The sequence below is a fragment of the Benincasa hispida genome, chromosome 9, assembly GCF_009727055.1.
Source record: "Benincasa hispida cultivar B227 chromosome 9, ASM972705v1, whole genome shotgun sequence".
Taxonomy (NCBI): domain Eukaryota; kingdom Viridiplantae; phylum Streptophyta; class Magnoliopsida; order Cucurbitales; family Cucurbitaceae; genus Benincasa; species Benincasa hispida.
Genome location: NC_052357.1, coordinates 26569774 through 26591593, shown reverse-complemented (window position 1 = coordinate 26591593; position 21820 = coordinate 26569774). Strand labels below are relative to the sequence as shown.

At 34.6% G+C, this 21820-nt stretch overlaps 1 protein-coding gene and 1 long non-coding RNA gene across 3 annotated transcripts; one reads left to right on the top strand and one right to left on the bottom strand.

Annotated features, from left to right (window-relative positions):
* Positions 1-843: 843 nt before the first annotated feature.
* LOC120085395 (phospholipase A1-Igamma1, chloroplastic-like) lies at positions 844-4876 on the bottom strand. Its single transcript, XM_039041349.1, has 3 exons — positions 3791-4876; positions 3468-3694; positions 844-1238 (listed from the first exon to the last, which is right to left on the bottom strand). The coding sequence occupies exons 1-3, from the start codon at positions 4841-4843 to the stop codon at positions 995-997; spliced, it is 1524 nt and encodes a 507-aa protein (XP_038897277.1). The 5' UTR covers positions 4844-4876; the 3' UTR covers positions 844-994.
* LOC120085396 lies at positions 4227-11611 on the top strand. 2 transcript variants are annotated; one of them, XR_005483915.1, is made up of 3 exons: positions 4227-4363; positions 4446-4608; positions 11462-11611. It is a non-coding gene; the product is annotated as an uncharacterized LOC120085396 (long non-coding RNA). The 2 variants fall into 2 exon arrangements; XR_005483914.1 differs by lacking the exon at positions 11462-11611 and adding an exon at positions 4734-5140.
* Positions 11612-21820: the final 10209 nt, after the last annotated feature.

Below are 21820 nucleotides of genomic sequence, written 5' to 3'. Positions count from 1 at the left end.
TTAGTTTGTGGTCAATGCAACTAATTTTGAAATAAAGCATCACATATTTTGTTACATAAAAAAAAAATGTTTTTACATTACAATTACAAACTATATGACCTTACGAGATTTAGAGCATCAACCCAACAGTTTGTTTACGTTAGGGACTAAATTGTTACGAATTTAAAAGTACAAGGACTAAATTGTTACATACTAAAGTTCAGTGACTAATTTGTTACAACATTAAGAGTACAAGGACTAAATCGTTACAACAAAAGTTCAATAACTAAATTGTTACTTGCATAAAAGTTTAGGGACCAAAAGTGTTTTGTAACCAACTTTTTAAAAGTTATTTTTTTAGTTTTCAAAATTTGGCCTTGTTTTTTAAACCATATATAAAAAGTAGAAAACAAAAAAAGAAATTTAGAAGTGGAAGTAGCGTCTATAGACTTAATTTTTAAAGAAAAAAATAAAAAACAAAATGATTACCAAACGAAACTTTGTTATATTTGTTAGCGATAAAATTGAAAACAAATGGATCCATTAGATGCAATTGAAAGTTTGAAGACATGTTAAATGCTTTTGAAAATTTAAAAACTATATTGTTTAATGACACTTGTAATTTAGCCTTTTTTAAATTGCATATCTAAATTTTTTATGTTATATTTGCATTTAGATATTTATTATGCATTTTATTAGTAAAAAATAGAAACAAATATATTTTTATTTATGCATTAGAAAAAATAACAAGAAACATGATTATGTCAATTCCAGTTATTGAAGAATGAAAAACAAGAAACATAAACAGGTTATCAAATGCTTTTGTTTCAAGAAACTAGAAACAAAAAGAAACAAAAAAAACAGAAACGTTATCGAATCATAACTCTCCTACAATGTCCAATATATTCCACTAACAATACTCAATCATTAACCCACAAAATAGACACATATTATTATTATTTCAGATTACCTATCTATAGAAATTGAATTAACTAGTTAGGTACAAATTAAGAAATTAGGAGTCAAAAGCTAAGCCTAATTGCTTAAGATGATGGTGTACATCTTGAGGATGATCATCAAATTTTGATCTATCAGGTTGTATCCAACGGCCATCCTTGTTCCTTATCATACCTTTATTTTCATCTTGCCTCCAATTTGGTGGGACTAAGTAATGATCTTTTAGAAAATCACAACCTTTGTTAACCAGTGCCGGATCTCTCCCGCTCGCTAACACAAACCTACCACCCTTTTCGTGGTACCTGTTTCACTTGCGTAAATTTAAGTGAGAGAAGACTTCGTTTTATAATTATTTCAATTTTTATTCCAAACTCCATAAATAAATTTCTAAAATATGCTTTAATAGCTACAATCACAAAGTGGCTCCAATATAAAATTGGTACATATATAGGGATGTTTACGGGTATGCCTAGATTCCAAGTTCTTGCCCCCATTAAATAGCTTCTCTTTCAATTTAAAGAGAATTTTCTTAAATTTATTCATAGAAACAAAAATAATATGACATATTAAATTATTTAATTATCGATATATAAGTTAAATGTTCAATCAGATGATTCAAACATGTCAAATTATGTACATCACATATAATAAAACTTGAAATTCTAATCATATAATAATCTCTTTGTTTTTTTTAAAAAAAAAAGCAAAGGGACGAGGACGGAGAACATAATAGAGAGGAAATATATTCTCGATTTAGTTCACATGATTTTTTTACCCTCACTCTCCCATTCCTCATTTTTCCAATGAGGATTTCCCAAGAGGTTTCCTCACGAGGGATGTGGACAATTGTATTCTAATTATTTAGTCTATATTATTTAGCCAAACTTCCAACCTCGTCCTCATGATTACGATGTTGGCACATTTTCTAAGAAGTTGTAATGTGAATTGGAGTTTTTCATATAGGTAAAGAAGTCCCTTTAAAATTTAGTGTTGAATAAGAAACATAAGGAATATAACGATGTGATTTATTTTTTAATTAGCCAATTAGATTTAAGTATTGATTTAATCAAAAAACCAAAACTTGAAACTAAAATAAAAATCATAAGAATAAATGAAAACAAACGCCTAAAATTATATAAGATCAAAATTTTAATATAAAAACACTTTCCCCAAAAGCTATTACCAATCTAAAACATCTTTGCCAATGCCAACTACCACATAGATTTCTTCCATTTAACATATTAATGGTCAATGACGGTCGTTTTCATTTAATAATAATAAGAAAAAAAAAACAAATATTATAATAGTGATAATAGTAATAGTAATAATAATAAGAAGAAGAAGAATAATAAAAAAATGTCAATCACGGTTGTGACAAAGAATCATATCCCAATTTGATTTTATGTGATATTATAATTTATAGTATAATGTCCAAATCAAGCTATTTCAAAATGTGAGCAAAACACTGCATTCCCTAAAAGATAATATTGTTTTTGTTTATAAATATTACAAAAAAAACTTAAAATATTATTTTTAGTTCTTATATTTTTATTTTTTTTCTATTTAATATTTATTTTCATTCTTTTTATAATTGGAAATTATTAAATATTTTCAATTAAAAATTTGAATTAGAATTTATTAAAAGTATAGAGACTAGATTAGAACCTAAAGGAAAATGATATCGAATGTAAAGTATAGTGACAAAAATTGTATTGAACCTAAAAGTAACTTATTCTAAAAACAACTAAAACAAGACTCAAATTTATTTTGTTTTTATGGTACAATTTGTATTTATTTAATGGTGGTCGAGGGAGAATCACGATATGTAAATATGTATTACATAGTGGCTTTATTTAATTATTTAATTATTATTTTAGTTTACGAAAATCTCACTAACTTTCATAAATTATATTGAATTATTTTGATCCTTTGATTCCTATCATTTTACTGTTTATCTGCTTAAAAAGATGTTTAATTTTACTTTTAACAAGTTTTGAAATTGGTCTTCATCTTTAGTTTAAAGTTATTTTTTATTTCACAAAGTTAAATAATAATAATCCCTTCCATTAAAAAAAAAAATTAAAAACTTTGAATTATATATATATATATATATATATATTAATATATATATATATATATATATATGGATTTGGTTAAATTACAAATTTAAATCAAAATGATTGTAGCTATATTTAGAATTTTTTTTTTTTTGAGAAAATTAGACTTTCAAAAAATAAAGCCTTTATATCTATATATATATATATTAAAAAAAATGATTTAGTACATGCTATTTCATATTGTTACTTAAGTAGATTAATTAGATAAAATAAGGATGATCGAGTGATTCATTATTAAAGGAAAAAATAAAAAATTAAAACTAAAGTGTAAAAGAATAGAATTTTTTAAAGTATAGAAGTTTAATTGAAATTAAGACTAAATTTTTAGAGATTTTTAATATCAATTTAATGTAAGGAGAAAATAAATTTTGTTAGGATACCAGAAAAGAAGAGATAAATATGTGAGGAACTTACCCATCAAGTAAATGTAAAAGAGCTTCCAAATTATGGGCACAAACGGGGTCGTTGGTTTGTTTAAGAAATGGTGAATTTTTGTGATCCAATTTTAACTCCACCCCCACGTGTGAATAACTCCACGGTAATTCCTCCGCAAATTTCATCACTGCCGTAGGTATGCTTTCGTTGAATAAAAATCCTGGTGTTTTTGGAACCATGTCGTGAATATTTACCACCCTCAATACCTGTTTTCATTTTGATTTTATTTTCTTTAGATATTTCTAATAAAAAAAAATATAAAAAAAACTAACTCCTTTTTCATATAATAATAATAATAATACCTTAACTCCCAATTCGTGAAGGCGTTCCTTGAAGGAGACGTTACCAACACGGGGCCCCGAGAATGAGAAAACACAAACCGGCACAACCCGCCCATTTCCCAACCGGTTCAACCCGGTTTCCGCAACATCGAAACCACCCACAACCGCCAAAGCACTTCCCAAACTATGCCCAGTGATCGTAATACTCATCTCCTCCTCCGCTCCAAATCTCTCCGACAGCCGCTTCACCTCCGCCACCACCTGCTCCCTCGCCGAAAATCTACTGTATCGACAACCTTCCTCCTTCTCCGTATACAGATCCAGAAACCCTGATTCCACCTTCACTCCCAAATTAGAGCAAGGAATCTTCGCCGCCGCAACAGGTTTCAGAAAATCCATCAGATCCACAATCCATTCCAACCGCGTCACCGTTCCTCTCCACGCCACCACGATGTCTCGCCGCCCTAGCTCTTTCGATTTCTCCTCGTTCGATACTGCTACATATCCGATCCAGTTCGCGTTCTTGCTCCATACCTTTGGCCATCGCGATTTCTTGAAGAAATTAGGCATGTTGATGTTTGATGTTGCGTACAGGTACCTTGTTACTTCATAGCCTTCGTTTTCCATTCCGAGTCGTTCGAAGAATTTGCCGCGACTGAATCGGCAACTTCCGCAGTATTTTGAGAACGGATCGTAATCGAAGGCGTCGTAGCAAGATTGTGCCATTTCGCCGTATCTGATTAACTCGGAGCGGAGGAGATCGTTCATTGGATCCAGTAATCCAGTCCAATCGTTGCTGCCGTGGATTTCTCGCCAGGAATCAGCGACTTTCGCTTCAGGTACGACTAATTCTTCCATGTTTCTTTGACTTTCGAGTTCTGTGGAAGAGGATGAGTCTCTGGTTCTTGAAACTACTTGACATTGTGATTGTTGCACTGTGTTCCTTGTATTGATTAATCTGAAGCCTTGGAACTGAAAATTTGAGGTTGAGTAATGGAGTTGAGAAGAGGATTGTTTGGAGTGGTGGAGTTGCTTTGGAATTGAGAAGAGAAAGTTGGACAGAAGAATCGCCATTATTGATGAATATGATCACAAGTTTTTTTGTGATGAAGATGAAGGAAATGATCTGGGGAAGATGATGAATGCAATCAAGTTTGTTTATAATTAAATAATAGATTGAAATAATGAGAGTTGATGGGGGAATATAGTGGTTTTTCAAACTAATGACAAAAAAAAAATTTGCTAGATAGGAAAATTTTTCAAAAAGAGGTGGAAATGGAAAATATTGGCAAAAATAGGGTTGTATTTGGGATGATAATCGTGTACCCGTACACTATTACCTTTAATCTAGTCATTACCAAGTAAGCACTATGTTAGCGTCGGTGGATTGGTCAACGACAAACTCGTGGACCCACCTTTATGTGTTTTTTTTTCCTCAATTTTGACTTTTTTTTAAATTTTTAACTAACAAATTTCTTTATTAATAAACTTAATTATATATTTAATATGCAATGAAAACTTAATTAGTCTACACTCATGTTAAAAATAAATTTTTGACTTGACTAAGTTGTATGTCTCTACAAATAAAAAGATAGATAAAAGAAAAATTAGTTATTTAATTTCAAAATAGAAGTTTACATGAAGTTTAAAGACGATCTCTTGGCGCTTACCCACAGGGATTGTCTTCATGTGCCTCTAAATTAGTTTCGCCTTATTGTCGTTGTCATCTACGATGAACATGTCTTCGATCAGTGTCAATAACATTGAGTCGTCTTGTTTGTTGAATAATACTTTCTACATTAACTAATGTTTGATTATACATTAAACCCAACACTGGTAAGATGTGCTATATTGAATATTGTTATACATCTGGGATAAAATATTCTATACGATGAAAAAATTAATATTAAATAATATTCATATCATATATTTGGAAAATGTAAGATTATAAATCTCTTACCATACAGCGCTGTCAGGTGTGATAAATCGTCTAATGATTGAATCGTACCAGGAAAAATAGTTATCTGACACAGCCTGTCCATTTGTTAATTCTCCCTGTGCACAACGATCATGACGTGCACACTACTAGGGTATATATTATGCGTGAAATCGACACTAGTTTTGGTCGTGCTTATCTCTTAAATCAATCTGCGTAGTGCTGAGAGTGTATAACACAACGAAGATACCATTTGTCGCAGACCAAATTGTGTCAACACACAATCTGGATGATGTCACTCTACTATATTGAAACATATAAGAGGGTTAACGGTCAACCAGATGTCTTGACCATCATGACAGTAATCTGATAGACCAAATATCTTGTGTGTTTGACGTTCAATTAATGTGACAAAAAAAAAAAAAGAAGATAACTATACACCTAAAAAAATTTAAATATTCATTTATATATACATTTGTTACCTGATTTTCTATCAATTATTTGTCAATATACTAGTAACATATTTGTTAACTGTTCAAAGACAGTTAATACACCATCCCATCTAAAATTATAAAAAAATATAATTAACTTATATTCTTACCTAAAATGATAATGAAATAAATATATAAAAATGAATAATACCTGACACATAGTGAACGATGACCTGGGGCCTATAGCTAGATTTGTGGTGCTATAATTTTAAATCTATCATAAGAATCAGATAGTAGAGGGAGAAACATAAGATGTACCAGAGTGTTTGACTTGTTAGCGAACAAAAATCTTCCAATAAGCTGCATAATGTATGCTCGTGCATACCTACATATGTTGATGTTGTCGACATCGGGAGGCAATTTTGGAAATTGGGACACTAACCACGAGATACTCAATCTTGCGCCTTTTAAATCATTTGGTAGAATGCCCAAGAGTTCATCACAAAGCTTTCCAATCATATTGTATTGAACCCGTCAAATGTTCTCCGTCCACTTGTAACCCAAACTGAATAGCAACATCCTGCAACGTAATTGTACACCACAAGGTAGGTGAAATGTGTGGGTTTCTGGTCTCCAACACTCTACTAAAGCAGTAATGAGGTGCCAATCAAGTTAGATAAATCTAATTTGTGCAATCCCAAGAAAACCAGCCTGTTCAACGTAATGAGTAATTCGTGGATTAAATGGGATAGTATGTTGAGCCTGTTCAACGTAATGAGTAATCCGTGGATCAAATGGGATAGTATGTTGTGCAGATGTCTCCCTTCTCCGACAACCCAAAACCATGGTAGAAGAATTATCCCATATCGATTGTGAATGATAGGTATTTTGTTGATATAGTTGCACAAGATTAAAAGGACCGAGTTTCATTACCTACGAAGTTCAAATTATATTACATAACAAATAAAATTCCATTACATAAAAATAATATTTCAAACTTTTAAATCCTTTTTTTTTTGTCACAACATTTAGTTTTCAACTTTTGTAAATTTTCTTAAAAAGAGTTCCTTCTTTTTAAGAAAATCTAAATAAATTAATATTTCAAACAATCTAAATATTTTCTTAAATCGTCTTAAATAAAATTTAAAAAAAAGATAGATTTATAAATAAGTCCAAATAAAAAAATAGATCTATGAATTAGCCCAAATGAAAATCTATGAATCATACACTTAAATAAGCCCAAATAAAATATGAATCATGCACTTAAATCAGTCCAAATGAAAACAAAATAATAGATCTATGAAAGAAATTTCATGTATTGGAACAAAAGGATAACCCAAATGTACAAACTTTGGAAATAAATAAATAAAACTTTTACCTAAGGCAGGTGGTAGATCGACTCACGACGACGAAGTAGGATGGCGGAAACAGTAAGATTGGAGACAGTCGGGGAGGAGGCGACAATGCGACTGTGAGAGAGGAAGGAAGGTGAAAAGTCTGCGCGCCAGGTCACTGCCACTTCACGGACTCTAAAGGAAGTCGTATACCGGGTACACGATTAAGGGATTATCGTGTACTGGATACACGATTTCAAAACCTATTTTTGCCAATACTTTCAACCCAACCTTATTTTTGTTAATAATCGTTAAAATAACATTATTTTTTTAAAAAAATCGTTGATGGGAACTGGGAACATATACTTTATATTCAAATGTCATTTTTCCCAAATCTTTTATTGTTTATCTTTTTCCAAAAATATTTATTAATCTTTAAAATATATTTAAATATATTTAAAGAGCAAATATCAATTTATATCTCTAATCTTTAGATGTTGTATCAATTTAAACCCTAAATTGATAATTGTATCAATTTAAGAACCTTGGGAATTGTATCAATTTAAACTCGATTCTTTTGTAAGTGTATCAACTTAAACCCCAAACTTTCATAATTGTATCAACTTAAACCCCCCATTATGTCTTATTTAGATAAGTTTAGTGTTTAAGTTGATATATTTATGAAAGTTCAGAGTTTAAACGGAATAATTTATGAAAGTTCAGGATTTAAATTGATACACTTATAATCGGGGTTTAAATTGGTCCAATTATTAGTTTGGAGTTTAAATTGATACAAATCACAAAGTTCAAGGTTTAAATTGATAAATAACCCTCAAAGTCTAAGGTTTAAATTGATACTATTCTAAGTTTAAGGTTTAAATTGATATAATCCCCAAAGTTTATGGGTATAAATTGATATTTGCCCTATGTTTAAATATACTACTACAATGTTGATACTTTTCGCTTTGATTCATTTTGGTTCCTCTATTTTTAAAAACTTCATTTTGATCCCTAAATTTTAATCTTCGGTTCATTTTGGTTCTTATATTTTCCAACTTTGGTTCATCTATTTTCAATTAGGTATTATTTGGGTGCATCTATACCCCATTCTTATCACTCACACCAACAAAAAATTAAAATATTTCAAAAAAGAAATAAAAAAAATTGCCACATGATAGGTTATGATTGGACAACTTAATAGGATGCACAAAAATAAGTGATGCTCGATATGCACCTTAAGGATTTTTGTGAAACCCGGATTTCCATTTTCCCTAGTTAAGCAAGAAATAAAAGGGATTAACTAAGTATAAGTTAAATCCTATGTTAAAGAGTAGGAAAATTCTAAGTGTTTAAATAGATTATTTAGTAGCTTTGAAATAGATTATTTAGAACTATGCGTTGGAGGGTAGAAAAAAATAGCCAAGTATTAGACAATCTTGTGCTATGCATTGGCCATTAGAATTTGAGAGGTTATTTGGGTATTGAAAGAGGCTAAAGTGTGGCCGAGAGGAAAGGTTATGTGATAAAGCATGCGGCAGCCAATGTCTTGAAAGGTTAGCGAAACATGCGGCAGCCAATGTCTTGGGAGGTTAGCAAAGCATGCGGCAACCTCAAGTTGCGCGGACATGGGCGTTGGGCGTTGGAGTTGCACGTGCTGGTTGATCATGTAGTAAATAAGCAGTGCTACACAATGAGGTAGACGATCGTGTAGCAAATGAGCAATGCTACACAATGGGGTATGCAATCGTATAGTAAGTGAATGACGCTACATGATGAGGTAGGTGATCATGTAGGCAGGCACTGGACGATCGTATAGCAAATGCGTGGAGCTAAGTGATGCGGTAGGCGATCGTGCAGAACGGTGCGACGCTAGACGATGCGGAGAGTCGCGCTAAATGAGAGCGCTATGCGATGATGCGATAGGCGATAGTGATGATGTGCTAGACGATAGCGATGATGTGCTACACGATGAGCAACAGCGGTACGGTAGACTATGTGCTATACGATAGGCGCAGGCGCTATGCGATGGTGCTATGCGTTGGATGATATGCGACAGTATTACTAAACGACGAGCTAGGCGATGAGACAAGCCATGGTGGACGCATGGTGAAATGTCTCTGCGTTGCTAAGGCTGGCGGTACATAAGGCTTATGAGATTAGTTTGCATTGGTCTTGAACAAGAGACGAAGGATATTGGCAAACAAGGATATACATGCGTTGGTCACAAGGGATGCATTAGCAAGAGCCTAGGCAATGGTAAGCTGTACCATGAGGTGTTGATTTGGGACCTAGCTTGACTCAAGGGTTGTTATGCGTTGGTGATGTGCTATGTGCCAAGGACATCTGAGGCATGTGGATGCGTAGGACAAGGCTAATAATATGCGTTAGAAGAGTGTTGGTCATTATCCTAGTTGAGCGCATAAGGAAAAGGTAAGCCATGCGAAAGAGAAGGATATGCGGCCAAGGATGAGCCTTGCGAACATCTAGCATATGTGACCAAGTTACGTCAATTGGATGGATGCATATGAAGTTGGATGGACACATTTGTGGTTAGATGGACGCATTTGAGGTTAGATTGACGCATAGCCCAAGATGGCTTGCGACCATAAGAGTGTGGAATGTGCCATGGTGATGCTAAATCATCAGACATGTGGCTTGTTGGGGAGAAATCTTGGGCTTCAAGAAAATGAGGTGGATGCACCAAAGAGCTTGCAAACTGATTAGGTTGCGTTGGTTGAAGGAGAAGCTAACACTTCAACCTTGATGTGGCAAGGAGTTGCGTTGGCTTAGGGAACAAAGGACGCCTGGACATGCGACCAAGCAGAAGGTGTCGCCCTTGGAGAGATTTTGGACGCCTATAAATAGGGCCAAGGACCTCTTTAGACCATAACTAGAATTCTCTTCAAAGGACATTAGGAAGAGCGTATGAGGGTCGAGTTGGAGGAACTATGCGTTGATGGAAGAATGCATGCGTTGGTAGCAAAAACCATGCGTCGGTCATGAAGTTCCAAGAGGAAGAGATGCTGTTGGATAGGAAGGTCTAGAAGTAGCATCAACTTGGAATGAGGATATCTCCCAGAATATTCGTGCGTTTGGAGTGAGTCCAAATCCACCTGAAAGCTACGTGAGTCTAGTTTTCATGGTAGGGCTGCCGGAGAAGATACTCCAAGGAATCGAGCTGGAGAGTGAGGAAAAGACAGAAAGGTCAAGCTGTCAGGTAAGCTTGGGCCAATTTGATGTTTTGATGATTCCGGCCAAACCACGAGGAGTTCTGAACTAAGATTTCAGGGTAAGCTATAACATGTTTGCAGAAGGAAGTATCTTAAAATAAGGTCTGGAACTATGAGTAATCTAAGTTGATAATTGAATCTAGAATTTAGGGTTCAAAAGGGAAACCAGGGGAACCTAAGGAACTTCGGAAAAGAAAGTTCCTAACCAATCAAGGTGAGTGGTTATTCCATTGTTTGAATGGTTGATTTCTATATATATGTGTGATTATATATATAGGTTGTGTTTGAAATATTGGCATGATCATGAAATATGTTTTTCTGGATATTTGATTTGTATTGTTGTCACAATGCGTGTATATTTGCATTAGGAAATGGGATTCATACCCAGGATATTGTTAGCGTGCTTGGTGGGATGCTTGACTAGAATTGTCAGAATATCTGGTTGGGATTGTCAGCGTACCCAAACATGGCTAACAAAGAATGTCGACATGTGTGCAGTCGATAGGTTATAGGGTATTGAGCTTGTGTCCACGTTGGTCATCATGGGTCATTCGCGGAGAATACCCGGGGAAAATACATAATCATGCCAGGGTTGTCAAGCTGACAGGCTGGGGAGATTACATTTTGTTATGTGATTGTTGTTGATTGTGGAATTGCTTTCCCAAAGATGAATTTCTAAAACCAAAGTTATGTTTGTTTAAAACTGCCACTCACTAAGCTTTGTAGCTCACGTTTTCTATGTTTTATGTCTTTTCCCCCAGGTAGCGGAAGGTGAGGAGTTCCAGGGTGCTGCTAAGGTCAATGTCTGCCACAAGCCACAGTTATACTTCCGGAGTGTTTTAAGAATGGTTGTTGTAAACTTTTAATTAAGTCTTGGAGTTGTATGAACATTACATTATTGTAATATAAAATGGGCCTACTTAATCAGTTGCTGCTATCTCCTTGACTTAAAGTTTATTGAGTGTAGTAAAGAGGTTTAGTTGGACAATAGGTATCACAAAAGGGTGGTATCTATGGTCCCTTATGCCTCTCCTCAGACTTAGGAGTGCGGGCACGGGTGGGGTGTGACAATTTTTCATTTCAAAATGTTCATTTTAATCCTTGTACTTTCAACTTTTAACCTTACACTATCAAAAAGCGACCATTTTTATTCATTAAAAATAAAATAAAAAAGAAAATGAAGGGACCAAAATAGAATAGTATTCAGGCTAAATTATAAAAAATGCCCCCGAACGTTGTCTTTTATGTAAAAAAAAAAAATACTCTTGAATTTTCAAATGTCTAAAAAATACCCTTAAAAGTTCAAAAAGAGTTTAAAAAAAAATACCTTTGCTATTAGTTTTGGATGGAAACCATTAAAGTTTTTTTTAAAAAATCTCTTAAACTTTCAAAAGTTTCAAAAATATTTTTAACTTAAAAAAAATTTCATAAATACCTTCACTGTTAGTATATGAACAGAAATCGTTAATACCTCGTTGTACAAATAACTTTAGAATTAAAACAGTATTTAAAAAGTGCTCCTACCGTTAATCTGATGATCAATTTTGTTTGAAGTTTTCTTAAGTTCGAAAAAACAATTTTAATAAAAACTATATAGATATCCTCATTTTTTTTTTTTATAAAAATACTCTTATTTTACTTTAAAATTTTCAATTATTAGCTTATACTAATTTTCTCAACAACCTAAATAAATTCAAAATTTTACGATAAAACATAAATTCTCACAAAATTACAAAATCAAAATCTCTTATTAAAACATATTAATACGATAAATATTGAAATGAAAAAAAATATATTTGGTCGTTAACACACACTCAACTACTAATTACAACTTTGTAAAATATTAAATCGTAAAATTTTTTGGTGATTTCTTTATTCTCTTTCCTTTTAGGAAAAATTTTATAGATAGAAAAAATGTCAAATTATTTACAGAAATAGTAACAAAATACTGATAGACTTCTATTAACATCGTCTATCAGTGTATATCACATAGTATCAATGATAAACTTCTACAAGTTTCTTTTACCAATAAATACTGATGGAATTTTATCGACTTCTATAAACCTCTATCAAAGAAGATTGAATTTTGCTATTTTGTGTAAATAGTTTCTCTTATTTTATTATTTTTTTGAAAATTCCCCTTCTTTTTAATGTAGTCCTTATACATAACTAAAGTGTGCAGTTGTATTCCTTTAAAAAAAAAAGTGTACACTCAGTATTTATTTATTTTATATAAACAAATGTCAAAGAATTAACAAAAAGGAGAGTAAGAGGGTATTGAATAGAGGAGAGAGGAAAATAGATGGAAAATAGAGAAATATGACAATATTAACCCTTTCTATTTATATAACAGTAAAAATATTTTTTTTAAACTTTTTTAAAGTTTAAGGGTGTTTTTGAAACTTTTGAAAGTTTAAGGTTATTTTTGACATTAACGGTTTCCATCTAAAAGTAACACTGGTTTTTTTTAACTCATTTTGGGTGTTTAAGGGTATTTTTGAAACTTTTGAAAGTTTAAAGACATTTTTTACACAAAAGTACAAAGTTTATGAATATTTTATATAATTTAACCTATCTGAAAATATAAGGATTAAAATGAACCAAAGTTGAAAGTGTAGAGGTCAAAATGAATATTTTAAAAATATAGAAACTAAAATGAACCAAAACCAACTTATATAAAAATAGTTTGTTTTTTTGCCCAAAAATTATTATTCAAACATTTAACTCGGAGTAAATTTAAGATTTATTAGAAATACGAGAAATTTAAGATTTTTCTTGGAAGTGCACATATTAAAATTTATTAATTGAAAATATAAAAAATTAAAATAGAATGGACACGTTGGAGTTGTATATTTTTATTATTTTTATTGTCATTTTCATTGTCTTCCATTTAATAAAACTGTTCTACTAATTATGAATGTTTAATATTTAGAAAAAATACCTTTTTTATTACATTTTTAAAAACAAAAGAAACGTTTTCTCTCACCTCTTTCTTCCGATTCTCTCTCCTCCCTCGATCTCTCTCCATCTTTGTCTCTCCTTCAATCCCACAAGAAGCTTTGAGATTGTTGCAAATGATCGTTGTCGTCCCTTCGATTTAAGCTCCCGGATTTGAGTTTTTTCAGCAATGTGAGAATCAACATTCCGGTGAGGTCTTGCCAACGATATTTACAGGGTTTTGCTTCATTTTTAATGTCTTCTTTGTAGTTGTTATTGTTGTTGAATGTCTTGGATGCTGATCTACACCTTGGATTTGAGCTCCAAAAATATATAGTTAGTGATCATTCATAGTAATTCACCTAAATCTGGGACTCTTAGAAGTTGGGAGGATTGGAGTAAGAGCTTGCATTTTAATTTGAATGTATGAATGGGAGGGAAATGCCTGTGGAATTGAAGGGGTGAGGAATATGAATATGAAAAGGATGAAGGAGAGAGAATGGGAAGAAAGAGGTATTTTGTTTTTTTTTTTTTTTTTAAATTTTAAAAATGTAATATCAATATTAAATATAAATAATTAAAAAAATGGCTATTTTGAAACTTGAGGACCTTTTAAATCTATTTACTAAAATTCAACGACTAAAATAGTCGATTTGAAACTTTAGAGACCAAATATACCTATTCTCTAGAACTTGAGTATAAAAGTATTGTTTGTGATCTAAACATTGTACATTTTTTATAGTCCTTCATCAACCTACAAAAAGTCATTAAGTAATAAAAATTAGGTAAAATGATTGAATTAAAAAAAAAAATTAATAATACATAGATATACGTAGGTAAAATGTTAAACCTTTACTTACCTCTAAAAGCGTTACCAACTCCAAAGAAGAAAAAACCCCAAACTAGCTCCATACTTTGAACAATCGATTAACTTCCAATCTTCCAGAAAAAAACAAAAGGAAAAATATGTTGCAAAGATGGAGACAACAATATCACAAACAATATAGATATTAAGTATAATTTAACAACAATATGGTTGATAAAAACCAAGAAACAACACTTCAATGCAATCAACAAGAGAATCAATCCAACAAATAATGATAGACTACAGAAGAATCAATTCAACAATTCATTAGTTTTATCTAATTTATTCTTATAGAACTCACAGATAAGAAAATTTATAGCAATGGAAACAAAAGCATAACTCAGCTAACATAATGTTCATACTATCAATTCGTGGTTTGAGGTTTGATTCCCCCATCCCACACTTTAATTACAATATCTCTTCAAAAAAAAAAAAAAAAAAAAAAATTATAGCAAACAAATCTAGACGAAACCCAACATTTTTCAACTTCGACACAACAAAGCGGACATCATCCAACCTTCCAACTTGGGCTAAACTTTCATAATTTTCAATCAGCAAATGCAGAATTTGACAAGTTTTCATATCAATAGAAATGGGCATATCTTTAACTAAACAGATTTTTACCTATTAGAAAGTTTTCCATTGAATTATGAACGAAATGGTGGGACTAAACTAACATAAAAGAAACAAAACTCTATATGATGATAAGCGATATGAAATTTGAGTTACCTTTTACAACAAGCGTCCAAACAAAAGTGAGCATCAATGACCAAGAAAACAAGAAGCCACCTATAAATATAGGTAGTATTACAAAAGAAAAAAACTGACCTTGCATTCCCTTCACCATGCTTGTTTAATTCTTGTTTAAATCATGCCCTTAAACCACAATTCAAGATCATATGGATGCATGCCTCTTAATTCTTGCTTCCTCAAAATTTGCATTATGCTCTGTTGAAGACAATCTAAGCAAGTTATAAAGCAAATTGGAATAGTTGTGGTTGTAAAAGAGAACCTAAATAAATCATGAAGCACAATGGGATTATTATGGTAGCAAAAAAAATAAATATCTAAACAAGTTAAAGCACCCTAGACAATATGAAAGTCAAATCAAATCTCGAACTACATTTTCAACAGATGAAATTAGCACTCTAAACAAGTTGAAAAGAAAAGCAATTCACTCTGAACAAGTTAAAACCAAAAACAATTTAACCTGTTACACGATTTCAATGTTTAAAACAGAGGAAATTAGCAAGAACAATATGAAAATGAAATAAAAAGCTGGAATTGAATTTTTCTTATTTTTATGTTTATGTTTCACAAGAAGAGCATAATCAAAGGATCCCTTCTCAATTCCCTATTTGCTCCCATATTTTATTATGTTCCATTTGAACAGATTAATAAATCTCTCTCTGTGCACATAACAAGAAAAATTATAATTTCAATATAGAGATGCTATCCAACAAACCACATTGGATTCCTTTTCCACACAATGGTGAGGGCTCTCCTTTGCTTTCAATTGGATATGGAAGAGTATCTTGTCACCATAGCCTTAAAAGAATCAAGACCAAACATATGGTACTACATAGGCAATTTATATATAAGATTGGAGATTAACACTACAACAAAAATCACTTTTTATAGCTTTCTGATATAGCCATTTCCAAAATAAGCTATGGAATTGGAAGAAAAAAAATGCTTTGAAAAGGCGCACACAGGCAAAAGAAGAGGGGGAGGGCTGGATTAAAATGCGTATCCCCCTATTTTTGTTTATTTTTGCTTTCTCTATCTCTCTCACCCTTTGATTTTCCGCCTCTCTTTCCCCTCTTCTCCATTCCTTTCTCTTCCTATACCTCTCTCTCTTTTCTTCCAGACCTGAAAATTGGAAGTTTAGACATTAGTGATCCCACGTCTTTTACATCAAATATTGGGTGCTTTTTTAAACGATATGAAGATCCACAATGGTGGATCTGATCCCAACGACAAAGGGATGGCAGGGACCAACGATAGATTTGATTAAGTGGCGATGGATTTTTATGTAGATCTGGCAAAAGCTCCACGAAATGAGTGACGAGCGACAGAACAGAGTGGGTTTGGGTGACAAATCTGGTACCAACCAAGTGATTTTGGGTCATGGATCTTCTTCTTCCAGTAGCGGAGGTTCTTCTTCTCGATGGGTTCTATATGATCTGAGTTTTTTTTTGAATTGTTACAATACATTTTCTCTACATTTTCTCTTTTTGTTTTCTCCCTTTTCGCTCCCTAAGCTATTGTCATTTTCATTGTATTTTCCAAGCATAAAGTTCATTCCACTTTAAGATTTATTGAGTATTGCAACTTATGCATCGATTCCTTTCAACTAGAAAATTGTATTTGTCGAAAAAGGATTGGTTTGCCCTAGGGGCTTATTTGTAATTCTCTTATGGGCCTAGGGCTTTCTTCTGTCTATTTATTTGAGCAGTTTTTCCGTATTTCTGTATTACTTGAATAATAAAAACTAGATCGTGGTTTTTTCTCCCTGACCTAGGGTTTTCCACATAAATTATTCGTGTGTTCTTTTTTCTTCTTCTTTTATTTTCATCAATGGTGGTGACCAATTTTGAGATAGCTGACACAATTAAGAAAGTTATCCAACAGTACCTAGAGACTGCCTTACCTCGCCTTCTTTAACAAATGAGTGCCGCTGGAACGACAACCCAATCCATTGACGGACAAATCGAGTCGCGCCCAGCCAAGGAGAATCGCAGACAGACTAAGTCGCGGCCAGCCGTGGACGAACACAGGAACCCTATCGGAGTCGTCGACGTATCAAGTACAGAAGGATTTCGGCGTCCAGATCTGAATGACGCCCAGCCACACTTCAGCCGCAGATCCGTCGATCTCTCAGGTGCAGATAACGTTCAGCGAGTAGATTCGATCGCAACCTAACCTTCCGTGCACACCAGATTGGTCGATGGCGTCCAAACTCGACGAGTCTTCACGGCGTCCAAACTCGATAGCCCTAGGGTTCGAAGCCGCGACGACTTCTTTAGCTCGACTAGCCGCAGCTTCGTCGGCGGGTTCTCTGACCAGCAACCTCTGACGGTAGATCAGTCGATCCACTCTGACTGTAGTGATGCCGGTCGAGTCGCGTTTCTGGCGAACTCTCCGGCAAGTGTGAATGGGGTGTGTTCTAATGAGATTAAAAGCAGATTTCTTTTCCTTCAGCAACAACCCATAATTTTGGGTCAATTTTTGGTACAAACCCGCAAAGTGCTTAACCAGAGTCATCCAATTTACAACTATGCCCCGAGAACTCGGTAAACTCTTTCCATTCTTTACCTGTTGCAAATTTATTATCTGGATCAATGGGACACTCTGCAGGAATAATTATTGGAGAAAAGCTGAATGACCAAAATTATTTCTCCTGGTTGCAATCCATCAGAATGGCTCTGGAAGGAAGATAGAAATTTGGCTATCTAATTGGGGAGATACCCAAACTTGAACCCGGTAGCCCCCACAAACGTATCTGGAGAGCAGAAGATTCATTGCTACGATTATTTCTGGTGAGTAGCATGGAACCTCAAATTGGCAGACCGTTACTTTAAATGGCAACTACCAAAGACATTTGGGATGCAGTATAGAAGTTGTATTCGAAGAAGCATAATGCATCCCGCCTTTATACCTTACGCAAAAAAGTCCATGAATGTAAGCAAGGGGCTATGGACATAGCATCATACTTCAACAAATTATCCTTGTTATGGCAAGAAATGGACTTATGCTGTGAGATTATCTGGAAATGTACACATGATGGGACGCAATATTCCAAAATTGAGGAAGCTGTTCGAGTATTGATTTTCTAGCTGGGTTAAATCCGTAGTTTGACGGTGTTTGCAGCAGGATCTTGGGCCAACCTCCTACACAGTTACTGATGGAGGTGTGCTCTGAAATATGCCTCGAAGAAGACAGGTCTAGTGTCATGAATATTTCATTAGTTACATCTACTGAGGCTACTGTTTTTGCCCCTAAGTCCTCTGAATCTGACAGTGACAAGAAACCTCCACCTGTTTGTGAGCATTGCAAAAAACCATGGCACACGAAAGACCAGTGCTGGAAGCTACATGGAAAACCNATCTGACAGTGACAAGAAACCTCCACCTGTTTGTGAGCATTGCAAAAAACCATGGCACACGAAAGACCAGTGCTGGAAGCTACATGGAAAACCTCCAAATTACAAACGACGTCAGTCACAGGATAAAACTGGTCCTGGACAAACTCTGGTCAGTGACTTGGCAAATGACATGACCACAACTCTGCTTCAAGCTGACGGTCAGAGTAACTTAAGTATTGTTGGGGTCAGTGCAATTACACACTCAGGTACGACTCAGTCCTTTGGTTTTATTAGCATTAATGGAAAATGGCCATGGATTGTGGATTCTGGAGCAACAGATCACCTGACTGGGTCTTCTGATCATTTTATATCATATCACCCAAGTGCTGGAAATGAAAAGACTAGAATCGCAGATGGGACCTTTGCCCCTGTCGTAGGGAAAGGACATCTTTCTCCGTTTGAGGGTCTAATATTGCGTGATGTGTTGCATGTTCCTAAAATTTCTATATCATCCTTACAGTGCGATGTGTGTATCCGGGCTAAACAAAGTCGTGTTTCTTTTCACTCTTAGCTTTACAAACCGTCCAAACTGTTCAGTCTCATCCACAGTGATGTCTAGGGTCCCTCACTATCCACTACCTCTACAGGCAAACAGTGGTTCGTCACCTTTATTGACGATCAGACCAGACTAACCTGGGTCTTTCTTTTGACTGATAAGTCTGATGTGTCCTCTATTTTTCAACAATTCTATGCGACCGTAGAAACCCAATTCAACACAAAAATTTCCATTTTACGGAATGACAACGGACGTGAATTCGTTAATAACTCGTTTAGAGACTTTCCTGGCCTCTAAAGAATTATCCATCAAAGCTCGTGTGCCTATACTCCCCAGCAAAACGGAGTAGCCGAGAGGAAAAATAGGCATCTAGTAGAGGTTGCTTGTTCCCTTATGATATCTACCTCTCTTCCTTCCTATCTGTGGGGTGATACTATCCTCACTGCAACCCACTTTATCAACTGCATGCCTTCCCGTGTCTTAACCTTTCATACTCCCCTTCACTATTTCAAAGAATCGTATCCCAATACTCGGTTAATTCCTGACGTACCTCTACGTGTGTTTGGATGTGTTGTCTTTGTCCATACCCACAGTCCCAATCGTATGAAATTCACTCCTCGTGCCCAGAAATGTGTCTTTGTTGGGTACCCTATCCATCAACGTGGGTACAAATGTTATCATCTCTCATCTCGGAAGTACTTTGTGTCTATGGATGTCACCTTTCTCGAGGATCGACCTTTCTTTCCCATTAATTCTCTTCAGGGGGAAAGTTCTAGTGAATAGGCTAACTGGTCCACGTATTCCATTCCTCTAGAGGTATTGGCTGAACTTGAACATCCTAGCCCTGTTCTACCTAGTCTTGTTCTTCCCACTAATCAAGTCCTTTGGATAACTTTCTATAGGAAGAATTTCAAGAAGGAAACAGTGCCGCCTGTCGCTTCTCCGGCTCCAGTTCATGAGTCTGACTCGGTCTCAGCTCCAGGTATGAATATCCCTGTTTGTGATACTGATGATTGTGTTGAGACTAATAATTGTAGAATGGACAGAGATATAGAAATTGGTGAAAATTATGAGAAAATAGAGAGAATTGAGGAGGATGGAGAAACTGATGGAAAAGACAACACTGAGGAAATAACTCCAGCAAACAAGAACAGTGGAAGGGAAGGTGATTGAGTGCAAAGTCATTCTAAAGAAAGATCCATAGATAAGACGGCTAGCTATAGTAAGAAACTTGGAGAAGAGGAAAACTGTGATGCGTCTCTTGATCTTCCAATTGCCTTGAGAAAAGGGACTAGGTCATGTACAAAATTCCCTATGCATAGTTACATGACATATAGTAACCTATCTCTTAGTTCAAGGCTCTTACTAACAGTCTATATACGGTAATGGTTCCAAGTAATATACAAGTTGCCATGAAAACTCCCGAGTGGAAGGCTGCAGTTATGGAAAAAATAAGAGCTCTAGAGAAAAATGAGACATGGGAACAGGTTGCTCTTCCTAAGGGGCACAAGACAGTTGGATGTAAATGAGTTTTTACTGTCAAGTACAAATCCAATGGCTCGATTGATAGATACAAGGCGAGACTGGTAGCCAGAGGTTTTACCCAGACCTTTAGTATTGATTACTATGAGACATTCTCTCCTGGGGCCAAACTCAATACGATCTGGGTGCTGTTGTCTATTGCTGTTAATAAAGATTGGCCTTTGCACCAATTGGATGTTAAGAATGTGTTTCTTAATGGAGAACTCGAAGAAGAAGTCTATATGAGCCCTCCACCCAGCTTCGAAAACCAGTTTAATCATCGGGTTTGTAGATTGAAGAAGTCACTGTATAGGTTGAAACATCTCCAAGAGCCTGGATTGATAGATTCACCACATTTGTTAAAACACAGAGGTATGATCAGGGGCACTCAGACTACACGTTGTTTACAAAAAAGTCTGGTTCAGGAAAGATCTCAATACTTATTGTGTATGTAGATGACATTGTTCTGACCGGTGACGATACTGATGAAATTATGAGACTTAAAACAAAGATGGCTTAAGAATTTGAAATTAAAGATCTGGAAAAATTGCGGTACTTTCTTGGATGGAGGTGGCTCGGTCGAACAAAAGTATCTCTATCTCATAACAAAAGTATACTATAGATCTCCTCAAAGAAACAACAATGACTGGGTGTAAACCTGTAGACAACCCTGCGGAGTATAATGCCAAACTGAGTAATGTTAATAATGGAGCCTCTGTTAGTAAAGTGAGATATCGGCTAGTTGGGAAGTTGATATATTTATCTCACATGAGACCTGATATATCGTATGCCATGAGTGTTGTTAGTCAATTCATCCAAGCTCCCTATGAGGAACATATGACAGCCGTCGAACGCATTCTACATTATCTAAAGGGCACTCATGGTAAAGGTCTTCTATTCAGGAAGTCTAGTAAACATGGTATAGCATATACTGATTTGGACTGAGCTGGGTCTGCTGTTGATAAAAAGTCTATGTCTGGGTATTACACTTTTGTCTGGGGCAATCTGATCACTTGGAGAAGTAAAAAACAGGGAGTGGTTGTCAGAAGTAGTGCAGAAGCCAAGTACAGGGCCATGAGTTTAGGGATATATGAAGAAATCTGGTTGAAGAAAGTATTGACAGATCTTCGACAAGACAGTGAGCTTCCAATGAA

Bases quoted from the DNA above. Each gene is read 5' to 3' on its own strand.
- LOC120085395 (XM_039041349.1), bottom strand. From the start codon at position 4,843: ATGGCGATTCTTCTGTCCAACTTTCTCTTCTCAATTCCAAAGCAACTC. The intron at 3,695-3,790 runs GTATTATTATTA...AAATGAAAACAG, and splicing joins TTCACGAATTGGGAGTTAAG to GTATTGAGGGTGGTAAATAT. The intron at 1,239-3,467 runs GTAAGTTCCTCA...CAAGTGAAACAG, and splicing joins CTTTTACATTTACTTGATGG to GTACCACGAAAAGGGTGGTA.